Here is a 12772-nt window from a genome sequence, read left to right as displayed (position 1 = left end):
TTATAAATAATTTTTTTTATTTTGTCTTTTTTATTTTTTATTTTTTCAGAGCTGAGGACTGAACCCAGGGCCTTGCACTTGCTAGGCAAGCACTCTACCACTGAGCTAAATCCCCAGCCCCAATAATTTTTTTTTAACTTAGAAAAGTGGAGAAAGATTTGTGGTCACATCAGGAAGAGGAACAAATAAAGAGGTCCAGTGACGACCCCCCACCCCCAGCTCATCTTTCAGGATCTTGACCTGGGATGATTTAGGTTCAAATACAGTAGAGGGCAAGAGGTATTTGTATTAAACAGTCCTGTCAGGGTGTGGTCTTGAATCATTGGCTCATTGACTCTGCTCCAGTCTGTCCTGCAAGGTGGTCTGACAAATTGTCAGAACTGTGAGACACCTCTTCTTGGGAGACAAGTTCTGGCTGGCATCAGAGAGGGATTCATCTTTCTCTTTCCCAGCTTAAGATTCCTGGAGAAATTCCAATTCTTTGGATCCATTGTTTGAATAGTCTGATAGCCAAGGGGAGAGGCACAAATATCTTTAGATAATTTTGTCGCTGGAGGGACTGTGTGTAAGACCCTGGGATGAGGTTGCCCATGCTGGGCCTTAGAATTCCTGTCACCCTTTTCATACTTACTGCCCCCAGCTTGGAATTACACTGACCAGTGATCTTTTTTTCTGGGCACAAGAACAACTAGGTTAGTTAGAGGCTCTCTCGAGAAAGGTAGGGCCCAGACCTGGGGGCAGAAGGGACATAAACACACACTTTCCAGAGAAAGAGTCCCATTGCTGTTAACCATTACCCCATTGCTTCCTTGCAGCGTCTTCAAGGAGGCGGGACTCTGGAGGGGGCAGGTGGGAGGGTCAGCTGGTTATAATGAACCTTGTCCCTACTCTAAGTCCTGGGTCACTGATCCAACTATGGAGGCAACCGCAGGTAGGAGGTGGGGAGATATCCTTGGAAGGGGACTTTGGGGCAGCAGCAGATGGGACAGATTTGGAATCTTTGGGTCTAGGACACACTTGATATTGGGGCTTGTAGCTCTGAGGCAAATAGACAGAGCTAAAGAGGAATGAGGTGAGCATGTAAGTCTGTCTTCCTGGTCCACGCCCTGTGCTGATAGGCTCAGATTTATGTGCCACAGAGCTGCGGGAGGGAAATAGAGGGGGGTCCACACCCCTGTGTGTGAAGATCGCAGAGCAGAATGGGAGGGGTTTGGGGTTCTCTGAAGCCTTTCTAGGTTTTTAGCATGGAAGTCCCATCTCGGGAGGAGTGTGTCTCCACTCTTACCCCTCGTTTGTCCAGCAGATCTTCAAGACACGGCCTTGTTAACTCAGTAAGTAGTACGAGGGTTGAAGATGAACTGAAGGTGGGAAGGCTCTCAGTTGTCATCAGCACCTCAAGTAGGACCTGGGACCCCAGTCCAGCTACATGCTTCCCTTACTTGCCTCTCCCGTCTCCTTACAGGAAGTTTAAGTTTAATCCAAGGCTGGGCATTGACAATCCTGTCCTCTCCCTGGCGGAAGACCAGGACCAGTCTGGTAACCCCTCACCCCTGGCAACGATCCCTTTTCCGTAGAGACATTACAGTGCCACACAGCCTCCTGTCTCCTTGGTAACCACTAACGGCCTCCCTCTGATATCAGTAACTAAGCAGAGGTAGAGGGGGCGGCTTTCCCTTTGCTTTAGGCACCCTGCCCATGCAGTGTCCGTCCATTCAGCTATAAAGCCCACCCTCTCACTGGCTGGAAGCTGCCCAGTGCTCCGACAGGAGGCAGGGGCTACCAGCCAGTGGATGGTCCTGTACTTGGACTGTGTGCCCACTCCCCTCCTCTACCCCTGCTCCTCTTTTGCTACCTCCAGATCCCTGGAACCTGCAACGGCCTCGCTTCTGTCTGCTGAGCAAAGAGGAGGAAAAGAGTTTTGGGTTCCATCTGCAGCAGCAGCTGGGCAAGGCTGACCATGTGGTGTGCAGGGTGGATCCAGGCAGCTCTGCCCAGCGCCATGGTCTCCGGGAAGGAGACCGGATCCTCGCAGTGAACCATAGCATCGTGGAACATGAAGACTATGCCGTGGTGAGGCTGGGCTTGGACTCCTTGTGGTACAAAGGAACATTCCACAGCCCTTCAGAGGGGAAGAGGAGGCTGACACCTGCCTAGGCACTCTGGTGCATGGGCCAAGTCTCACTCTCACCTAGACCCCACGGAGGTACCCGGTTAGAAGGATTTGATAAAGGCACCTGCAGATTTCTACAGTGGAAATGCAAGTTTTAAGGCATCCTGGCACTTCACCAGGGGGCCAACCACTCTCACTCCCGTGTCCTTATATAGGTAGTGCGCCTCATCCGGGCCAGCGGTCCCCGGGTATTGCTGACAGTGTTGGCAGGACATGTGCACGATGTGGTGCTTGCTCAGCAGGGGAGCGATGTCTCCCTTTGTCCTACCCTGGGCTCGGAGGTCAGGCCCCGGCTGTGCCATGTAGTAAAAGATGAAGGCGGCTTTGGCTTCAGCATCACCCATGGTGAGCTTAGGGCCTGAGACGGGGCAGTCAGGGATGGGGCAGTCAGCCTCTGTTCTAGGCAAGCAGCAGACTGGGAGTTACTTTGTCTGCCTTTAGGAGCTCGGGGTCCTTTCTGGCTGGTGCTCAGTTCGGGAGGAGCGGCTGAGAGGTCAGGCGTGCCTCCTGGGGCGCGGCTGCTAGAAGTGAATGGGGTCAGTGTGGAGAAGCTCACTTCCAACCAGCTCAGTCGGAAGGTAGGGCTTCCTGCGGTGGCTCCTGAGGGTCTGCCTGTGTTGCCCCTCCTTTTTTCTCTATAGTTTGTGTGAGGCCTGCCCTCATTCCTGGGCCTGGGGGGAGGGGCCTCTCCATCCCCACACAGATGGCTTTATGCTTATACTCTTGCTGGGTCCCCACAGCTTTGGCAGAGTGGAGATCAGGTGACTCTGCTGGTGGCAGGGCCGGAGGTAGAGGAACAGTGTCATCAACTGGGGATGCCTCTTGCTGCCCCTCTGGCAGAGGGCTGGGCACTGCCCGCCAAGCCCCGGTGTCTAAACATAGAGAAAGGGCCTCAAGGCTTTGGGTTCCTGCTCCGGGAGGAGAAGGGCCTGGATGGTCGCCTCGGTGAGTGGCAGCCCCAGGGGTGGGTAGGAACTGGGCCCTAGGATGGTCATCCATACCCAGTTGCGCACTTCTCGATGTCCATGAGAGGTGAGCCACACAGCCCTTAGGCATCCTCCCATGGACTACGGGGCTAGTCCCTGGGAGAGCATGGGGGTGAGTTTGGGAGGAGCAGTGAATATGTCTATGTCCCAGGGCAGTTCTTGTGGGAGGTGGACCCGGGACTGCCAGCTGACAAGGCTGGCATGAAGGCTGGGGACCGCCTGGTGGCTGTGGCTGGGGAAAGCGTGGACGGGCTGGGCCATGAGGAAACCGTGTCCAGGATCCGAGCACAGGGCTCTCGTGTCTCCCTCATTGTCGTCGACCCTGAGGCTGACCGCTTCTTCAGCATGGTGCGCAGGTGACGGCGTGAGGGAGAGGATGGGAACGGAGCCGGGCTCAGGTGCCACAGGCTTGCTCTGTCTGCCCCCCCACCCCCAGGTACGGCTGTCTCCCCTCCTCTTCTTAGAGAACACGGAGGTTGCTGCCTCCTCCTCTCTGGCCGAAACCAAAGGTCTTCTAGTTGAAGATGCAGTTGAGCCTTCCAGCCCTGGTGGCTCCCGCCAATGCTTCTTGTACCCTGGGCCTGGAGGTGGCTATGGATTCAGGCTCTGCTGTGTGGCCAGTGGGCCTTGTCTCATCTCCCAGGTGACTTATGCCCTATGTGCCTTGGAATCTTTTCCATCATTCATCACTTACCTGCCTCTGCCTCCCTACATGCCCAGCCTTAGAACACCTGACAAATTCTTCCGTGTGTGTCCCCTGTACTGCCAGGTGACCCCAGGAGGCTCAGCTGCCCGCGCGGGGCTGCAAATGGGAGATGAAATTTTGGAGGTGAATGGATATCCTGTGGGTGGAGACAATGACCTGGGTAGACTTCAGCAGCTGGCTGAGGTGGAGCCACCCCTCTGCTTGACGCTGGCAGCTAGGAATCTGCAGAGCTTAGAAGCCTGGATTTCCTCAGAGTTTGGAAAGGTAAAGGCAGAGAGACAGGTGGAACTATGAGAAGGGTAGAGAGGAGGGTTGCTGGGTAGAGCCGTGTGGGGTGTGGGGTGTGGGGGGCGGGGAGGGGAGACGGGGACTGTAGGCCATAGGAGGTGAGGACAGAGGGATCCATGAAACAAGTCCCGTTCCTGAGCAGCCAGAGCGTGTTGGGGCAGGAAAATGAACTCTTCTGGTCCCAGCCTGACTCTGTCCTTCCTCTCTCTGTGTAGGACTGGACCCTGGCTTTGGAGCGGCTATAGGACACCGCTGCCTACCACAGACTTGCCTGGTGGCTTTCCTGCCCTTGCTCTGCACCCTGAGGGGGAGGGAGCCAGGAATGGTCTCTCCAAGCTACAAGTAGAAGCTGGAGGATTCAGACACCACTGGTCACAGGACCTTCTTCCCTTCTCATGAGCCTAGCTCCAGCAGAGGGGTGTGGACAGAGGCCTCAGGCAGGCTCGTGAGAGAGCCTGAGTCTCCACAGGGTGTTATGTAGAAGTTTTGAGGAGCTGTGCTACGAAGATGGATTTCTGCCCAAGAAGGTGATGCTGGCCGGGCGGTGGTGGCGCACGCCTTTAATCCCAGCACTCAGGAGGCAGAGCCAGGCGGATCTCTGTGAGTTCGAGGCCAGCCTGGTCTCCAAAGCGAGTTCCAGGAAAAGGCGCAAAGCTACACAGAGAAACCCTGTCTCGAAAAAGAAAAAAAAAAAAAAAGAAGGTGATGCTGTAGAGCCATATAGGATCGAAGCTTTGAGAACTTGGGCTAGGTATGACCCCAGTGTCATGTGACATGAGGATCTGGAGATCAGTCATACTTTCCTTCGGTGGGCACCTTAGAAAGGTGGGAGCTGGTTCCTGGCCACTGTCATGTCCTGTCAGAGCCTTTCCCAGTTGGCCGGTGAGATGGTTCAGTTGGTAAAGGGGCTTGCTGCTGGGCCTTGAGTTCGATCCCCAGAACCACATGGTAGAAGGAGAGAATCAATTCCTGGAAGTTGTCCTCTGACCTCTGTATGAGCACCTTGGTATGCCGTTGTCCAAATAAATAAGTAAATATATATGCAGTCTTTCCCTATCAATCTGGCTTTGTTTTTGTCGGTGAGAATAGCCAAGGTAGTTTAAAGGAACCGAAGGTGCTCCAGGCTTTAGTTTCTGTGGGAGAGGGTTTAGAACCTTGTTCATTTCTTATCGTGTTTAGGACAGTAGGACAATGGGTTAGCCCAGAACATAGATGTCCCCACAAGAGCCCTCAATGCCAAAGGCCACAATCCACAGTTCCGTTGAATTCTACATCAAGTTGCTTTATTGCTGGGCCTCAGAGATTAGCGGCCAATGGCCTCAAAGATCCAGGGGGTTGAGACCAAACTGACGGAGCTGCTCCTTGTGCCTGGTGTGGAGTCCCAGCACAGCTGCATCCCACTGAGGCTTGACAGCTCTCAGCTTGGCCAAGAGACAGTCCAGGCTGCCCTGTGGACACCAAGCCTTCAGCTCCCAGGAAGAGAGGGAGGGGTGAGTGTTGCCTCAGGTTACCCAGCTTGGTAATAGTTCTTTGCCAATGGCTTCTTTTTCTTTTTCTTCCTTCCTTCCTTCCTTCCTTCCTTCCTTCCTTCCTTCCTTCCTTCCTCCCTCTCTCCCTCCCTCCCTCCCTCCCTCCCTCCCTTCCTTCCATAAGATACCCTTGCTTTGTAGCCCAGGCTGGCTTTGAACTCAGAATTCTCCTGCCTCAGCTTCCCAAGTGCTGGTTTGTAAACATGAACCACCATGCCTGGCTGCCCATTCTCTCTCTCTCTCTCTCTCTCTCTCTCTCTCTCTCTCTCTCTCTCTCCAACACTCAGGATTGAACCTAAGGCCTCACACATTCTAGGCAAGTACCCTGTCCACTGAGCTGTACATCAACCCCTCTTTTTACTTTTTGTTTTGAGATAGAGTCTGTTACTATACCGCCTAGGCTGGCCTTGAACTCTGTACCTAGGTTGGCCTTGAACCTATGATCCGTCTGCCTCAGCCTCCTGAATAGTAGGATTACAAGCTCATGCCACTCCTTTCTTTCTCTGCTCCTTCTTCTCCCGACTCCTCTTCCTACTTCCCTCCTCCCCTGTCTGGGCGGGGATTGAACCCATGGCCTTGCATACTAGGCTGGAGCTCTACCATTGACCTGTACCCCAAGCCCCTGATTATTTTGAGTCTAGGTCTCACTATGTAGCAGCTACATAGTACATTGTAGCCAATGTTGACCTTCAACTCGAAATCTTCATGCCTTAGCCACTCACGTATGGGATTACAAGTCACTGGCTCTGTCAATGGCTGTGTCTTCTGCTTACACTTAGAGCATGGCTTCCTTGGGTTGTGGGTCATCACACTAGTTGGGGGCAAAGGGATGGAGGGTTATGGGATACTGAGAAGATGGCCTCCAGGGAATGGTGCTTACATGCAAGATTTCCTCATACTTGGCCTCCATGTTCGCCACGTGGCCACGCAGCTGAGCCAGGGTTTCATCTTGCTCTCTGAGGGCTCGCTCCGCCTCTTCCCTCGCTGCCTTAGCCTCCCTTTGACATGTTTCTAGGGAGCAGGGCAGGAAGATAAAGAAGACAGGACGGTGACACTATAGCAAGAGCAGTAACCAAAGGTACCTAAAAAGGGTACCTTGACAGAGGACAGTACAGACTCCCAGGATCATCAACTTTCCTGAAGTCTCTGTAAGGACTCACTGAGGTACGGCAGAATGAGTAGCTGTTTTGAGACAGGAGATGGGTCCGAAGTCAGGTGCTTGTTACATATCCAGTGTGGGACCAATATCTCTGGGTCTCCATGTCTTAAATCTTTGGCTTTGTTCTGTTTAAGACAGAGTCTTACGTAGCCCAGGCTGGCCTTAAACTCTCCAAGTAGCTAAGGAACTCCAGATCTTCTTCCCTCTATCTCTCTGGGTTGGGATTATAGACTTGTACCAACTAACATGGTTCAGTTTCTTTATCTTTATAAATATTTTCATTTATTTACTTTTAATTATATATCTGGTTTTTAAAATAATTTTATTTTGCTCCCCCCCCACCCCGTGTATGTATATATGTACATGTATGCAGGTGCCTGGGGAGGACAGAAGAGGACATTGGATGGGATCCCCTGAAACTGGAATTATAATAGTTGTGAGTCACCATGTGGGTGCTGGAAATCAAAGCCAGGTCCTCAGGAAGAGCAGTCAGTGTTCATCACCATTAGGCCCTCTCTCTAGCCCCTTCTTTAGAATCTTTGGAGGGAAAATGACCTGTGCTCCTCTTGTTTGCTGTGACCCTTCAATGTGAAAATGGGTGACAAAGCACCTACCCGACATAGGTGTTCAGTACATGTTGAATTTTAATTTGAAAGAAGGCCAAGGTTAGAGACAGAATCCGTGGCCTGTATAAGCAACTCATGAATATTTATAGCAAAACTGAAGATATTTTGGATGTGATAGCTCACACCTGGAATCCTACAACTCAGGAGACTGAAGCTGGAGGATCACTGTGAGTTCAAGGCTACCTTGGGCTTTTGAGGAATAACAAGACTCAGGAGGGACTGGAGCAATGGCTCAGTGGTTAAGAGCATGGGCTGCTGCTCCTGCAGAGAACCTGGGTTTGTTCCCAGAACCCACCTGGTGGTGCAGAGTCATTCTAACTCGAGTTCCAGGGGATCCGATGCCCTCTTCTGACCTGTTTTCTCATCTGATTGGTTTATTCACTGATTTAACAAGTAGTAATTTAAGGCCTTCTCGCACGTGCTCGGCTTTGAAGATACTGAAGTCAATTAAATCTACTGTTTCCTATAGTTTGGGTGTAAAAGTCAGCTAAACTAATAAGGAATGTGTTTCGCTTAGGACAGACAAGGCCGTGAAGGGGTAACTGTTGGACTTGGGGAGATTAAACCAAGGGGGGGATGGGGTGACAGTCCTCTAGCTTAGAGGGCTTTTAAAAAAATTTTCTTTTCAGTCGCGTAGTGGTGGTGCACGCCTTTAATCCCAGCACTCGGGAGGCAGAGGCAGGCGGATCTCTGTGAGTTCGAGGCCAGCCTGGTCTACAGAGTGAGTTCCAGGACAGGTGTCAAAGCTACACAGAGAAACCCTATCTCAAAAAAAAAAATCTTAGAGTTATTATTTTATGTGTATGAATGTGTTGCCTGCGTGTATGTGTATACACCATGTAGGTGCCTGTGGAGGTCACAAGAGGACATCAGATCCCCTAGGGCTGGGGTAACAGGTGGTTGTGAGCCACTGTGAGGGTGCTGGTTCAGGTTCTCTGTAGGAACAAGTGCTCTTAACTGCCGAACCAACTCTCTTAGAGGCCAAGTCCAGCCCCTAGCATAGAGGTTTGTGCCACAGAACTCTGTTCAGAGGAAAGTTGGGGTAAAGGTGACCCTAGTTAATATTTAAGCAACAAATTGTAGACGTCTAGAGTTGGATACTCTACGTGCACTCTTCCATGCTGGGCCTTCTTGGTGACCTGGGAGAGAAAGGGTGAGTGATGCGGCCTACCGAGCTGTTCCCGAAGACCTCTCGCTTCCCCCCTCCAGCTGCTTGCTTCTGGTTCTCAACTCCTCTTGCAGGGCCCGACGCTGGCGACTCATCTCTGAGGTGGGAGCCGTTGGGATGGAGGCACAAAGGAAGGAAATGAAGTGGGGAAAAGTCTCATTCCAGGAACAGAACTGAGAAACCTGGGAGACCTTGAAAGTTTGGGAGATAGAAACCGACCCCCCCCCCCCCCACACACACACACCTCAGCTTAAGAGGGGGACCCTGGCCCTTCTTCCCACTCACTCCCAAAGATAAAGAAAAGGGCTGTGAGCCGGGCAGTGGTGGCACAGGCCTTTAATCCCAGCAGCCTTTAATCCCAGCACTCGGCGGTGGTGGCGCACGCCTTTAATCCCAGCACTCGGGAGGCAGAGGTAGGCTGATCTCTGTGAGTTGGAGGCCAGCCTGGGCTACAGAGTGAGTTCCAGGAGAGGTGCAAAGCTACACAGAGAAACCCTGTCTCGAAAAACCAAAAGAAAGAAAGAAAGAAAGAAAGAAAGAAAGAAAGAAAGAAAGAAAGAAAGAAAGAAAGAAAGAAAGAAAGAAAGGGTTGTGGCTACATTTGTTACGTAGCTATCAAACGTGCAGCATTAGCCGTTCTAGACTGTGGTGATCCACACTCTGCCAGGTTCTCAGGAGCCTCCTAGGCAGGGATGGTAGAGACAGGCTACAGCAGTTAGAACTCCCCTTCCTTTCCTTGAATTCCCGACTTTCTTGGTTGCCCTCTTCCATGCCCCTGTCTCCTGCCCACCTGGTCAATCAAATCATACCTGCATATGTGGCCTTCCCTTCGCTTTGGGCCCGTTCCAGTTCAGCTTCCAGCCCTTGCAACCTCTGCTTCAGCCTGTCTTCAGAAGCTTTGGCCCTGCGGGTCTCATCCCTCTGTAGAGCTGTTGACAGTGTGAGAGCCATGCTCATGTCTGACTGTGGGTCCCACAGAATCAATCACCATAGCCCCCATGAACTATGTTTACCTCTGGGAACTTGGTGATGGGTGTCAATTTCTTATTCTCTTTATTAGTTGCCCCCCTTCCCCCGGAACCTATAGGGTTTTCATTCCTAAGGAGTCAATATTCCTCCCACATTCTGGCTACTAAAAGACAATGGCTTCCCCGAGCTGTGGGTCAGCTCCACGGTAGACCACTCACCCATCACGAATGAGGCTGCGGTTCCATTCCCAGCACTGAGGGTGGGGGTTGGGGGTGCGGGGGTCAGGAAGAGCTTCTTTCACTGATCTCCACTACCCAGCCCTTCCTCACAGTCTTTGCCAACAGATAATGGCTAGCTTGGTTTAGCCCTGCACGTAGTTCAAACTTCCAGTTCCCCCAAGAACCCAGAAATGCCCCCAGGTGCCATGTGCTGAGTGGCTAGTTTATTATCAACCTGACATAAGCTAGAGTCATCAGAGAAGAAAGAGGGAGCCTCAACTGAGAAAACACCTCCGTAAGATCGGACTATAGGCAAATCTTTAGGGCATTTTCTTAGTTAGTAATTAATGGGGAGGGCCTGCCCACTGTGGATGGTGCCATCTCTGGGCTGGTGGTCCTGGGTTCTATAAGAAGGCAGGCTGAACAAGCCATGTGAAGCAAGTCAGTAAGCAACCCCCCTTCAGGGCCTCTGCATCAGCTCCTGTCTTCAGGATCCTGCCCTGCTTGAGTTCCTTTAGTAACAAACAGTGATTTGGAAGCATAAACCAAATAAACCCTTTCCTCCCCAGGCTGATTTGGTCATGGTGCTTCATCACAGCGACAATAACCCTAACTAGGGCATTCTGTCTCTGCTGCCTCCTGAGGCTTCAGACTTCTTACCTAAGTGGTCCTGAAGCAGCTCCTTCTCCAGCAGCACCAGCCTGTGCCTGGCCTCAGCCTCTGCATCTGTCCTGGCAAGATGATAGAGTCTTAGGTTATCCTGATCTCGGTCCCACCCGGGCCCTCCTCCCACGTCCTGCGTGATGGAGGGAGATCGCTGGAGGAGGGATGCCTGATGGCAAAATCTTACAAATTCACGACTGAGTCTTCACTGCCCTGTACCCGGTGGGTGCTCAAAATAAGGGTGAAAAACAGGGTGAAGGTCAAGAGCTAGGCGGGGCTCCAGGGGGAATCTGGGAGGGAGGCATCCTCCACTTCCTCAGCCCCGTGGAATCTGGACCCGAGGCTCTGGAGAGGAGGACGAGAAAGCTTCACCCTACCCAAGTGGGGTGGCAAGGCCTGTAACCCCAGCACTAGGAAGACTGAGTCGGAAGATAGGTTCGAGGCCTGCCTGGGTCCCATAGTGACCCTGTGTCAAAAGGACAAAAGACAAAACCCAAACAAACGCACTCCATCTTGTTGCCCAGAGGGCTGGACTCCCTCTGAGGACCTTGGTGTCACGGATGGACGCACACTGTGACTCACCGGGACTTGGATTTTTCTTTTTCTTCTGTGCTCCGGTTTTTCTCCCCTTCGCTCTGGTTTTAGGTGGCATCCTTGCTGCCCTGGGGGAGGGAAGACCTGCTGGGTAGGTCTGTATACAGAGACGCTCTCCTGACTCCTGGGTGGCGGTAGGAGTCTCAGGACAGTCAGGATTCTAGTCTCCCAGGATATCTTATGCTTTCTAGAAGCTTCGGTTCTTGGTCTCCTGGGAACTGAGGCAGGTCTGGAAGGAAGAACAGTTCTGTGGGCAGCAGTCAGCCCTCTCAGAGGACAGAAATCTCTGGACCTGGTCCCTTCTCTCTCCCCAGCATGCTTATTCTTCCCCTTCCCACCTACAGGACCCTCTCTTGCTTGTGTGGTGTCTGTCTCCTTGGGGAATGACCCTTCTTGGGGAGGACAAAGAGAGTCCCAAGCAGATTGAGCTTAGGGAGGAGCCTGGGTCCTGGGAACCAATCCAGGGTGAAAAACTTTCCCCAAGGGGTAGGACCAAGAACTGGGGTGTTGGGTTTCTGGAGACTGCCTGCTGTCTAGGCAACTGGGAAACACTGGGTTCACAGGCAGGTAGGATGGGCTATATCGGCTCACACAAAGGTCCTGTAGGTGGCTTCTCCTCTTACCTCCAAAACCAAGCCTTAAAGAAAAGGCCTTGGGGCTGAATAGCTATTATTCATGTCTACACAGGCACTGCCTGTAATCTGCAGACTTTCCAGTCTAGAAATCTAGGAGTGTACAGTCTGAGAGAATAGTGCTTTACAGATGTAGAGGAAGGCAGGGATAGAAGCCATCACAGGTACTTTACATTTCTAGGTCTCCTGAACACAGTGACATGATTTGCTTTAGAACTCGAGGTCCAATCGGGTGGTGGTGGTGGTGCATGCCTTTAATCCCAGCACTCGGGAGGCAGAGCCAGGTGGATCTCCTTGAGTTCGAGGCTAGCCTGGTCTTCAGAGCGAGTTCCAGGACAGCCAGGACTACACAGAGAAACCCTGTCTCAAAAAACAAAAATAAAACAAAACAAAAAACAAAAACAAACAAAAAGAACTCGAGGTCCACTTCAGAAAGGCTGTCTGTGGTGTGTGCGGGAAACACGCGCTGGCACAGGTAACCGAGAGAGTTTTCCACTTAAGGGAAATGAGAACAGAGAAGTAGAGTCATGGACTTCAGGATGCTGACCCAGAGGGGAGGCCATGAATTGGGCAGAGTCATGAATTGAGCTATTTAATTTTGCTCAGCTTCAATTTCTTGGTGAATAAGTTTTGTACCTCCTGAAAGCCCTAGACTTTAGTGATGTGTTTACAGGACTTCTTTCTCTTCAGTCAATTATTGTCTCACTCCCCCTATTTCTTTATGAGATTACTCTGCAGACAGGTGTTTAGAAGCCCCCAAGCTCCCTGTAGCATAAAGTTGGTTAGCGCTCCCTCTAGTGGACTTGCTTGACGTGCGTCTCCTAAATTTTGCAGTTTAGTATTTCTTGGGCAATATCGGGGGAGATTCCCTTTGGGAAATCTAGCATTTCTAGCATTTCGTGGGTGATTAAAAATTGATTGTAGGCAGAGAGTGTGACAGATAGCTTGCTATTGTCCCCCCTCGAGCTGGGAGGGCTCCATCCTGGAACCATGCCATCACTGGGCATCACAATGGTATCGTACCTAGAACGGAGCAGCAAGCCTTCCTCGCTGTGGATTATGGG

The 12772-nt window shown here is 51.8% G+C and overlaps 2 protein-coding genes across 2 annotated transcripts; one reads left to right on the top strand and one right to left on the bottom strand.

Moving 5' to 3' along the window:
• Nucleotides 1-1224: 1224 nt before the first annotated feature.
• Nherf4 (NHERF family PDZ scaffold protein 4) lies at nucleotides 1225-5189 on the top strand (the record flags this gene model as incomplete). Its single annotated transcript, XM_052757864.1, has 11 exons — nucleotides 1225-1331; nucleotides 1463-1536; nucleotides 1859-2070; nucleotides 2326-2515; nucleotides 2612-2748; nucleotides 2911-3115; nucleotides 3308-3504; nucleotides 3593-3799; nucleotides 3926-4126; nucleotides 4366-4677; nucleotides 4853-5189. Coding segments are annotated over 10 exons (1560 nt in total), but the record flags the coding sequence as incomplete, so codon positions are not given.
• A 222-nt stretch (nucleotides 5190-5411) lies between these two features.
• On the bottom strand, nucleotides 5412-11924 carry Ccdc153 (coiled-coil domain containing 153). Its single transcript, XM_052757877.1, is given in 8 exon segments — nucleotides 5412-5487; nucleotides 5490-5598; nucleotides 6560-6690; nucleotides 8636-8666; nucleotides 8668-8729; nucleotides 9442-9561; nucleotides 10480-10545; nucleotides 11065-11924. Coding segments are annotated over 8 exon segments (630 nt in total). The 5' UTR covers nucleotides 11135-11924; the 3' UTR covers nucleotides 5412-5446.
• Nucleotides 11925-12772: the final 848 nt, after the last annotated feature.

This window comes from Peromyscus californicus, unplaced genomic scaffold (assembly GCF_007827085.1).
Source record: "Peromyscus californicus insignis strain IS unplaced genomic scaffold, ASM782708v3 Scaffold_11__1_contigs__length_118956290, whole genome shotgun sequence".
Classification (NCBI taxonomy): domain Eukaryota; kingdom Metazoa; phylum Chordata; class Mammalia; order Rodentia; family Cricetidae; genus Peromyscus; species Peromyscus californicus.
The sequence above is the reverse complement of the archived record's forward strand: the minus strand, read 5'-3'. Positions and strand labels throughout refer to the sequence as shown.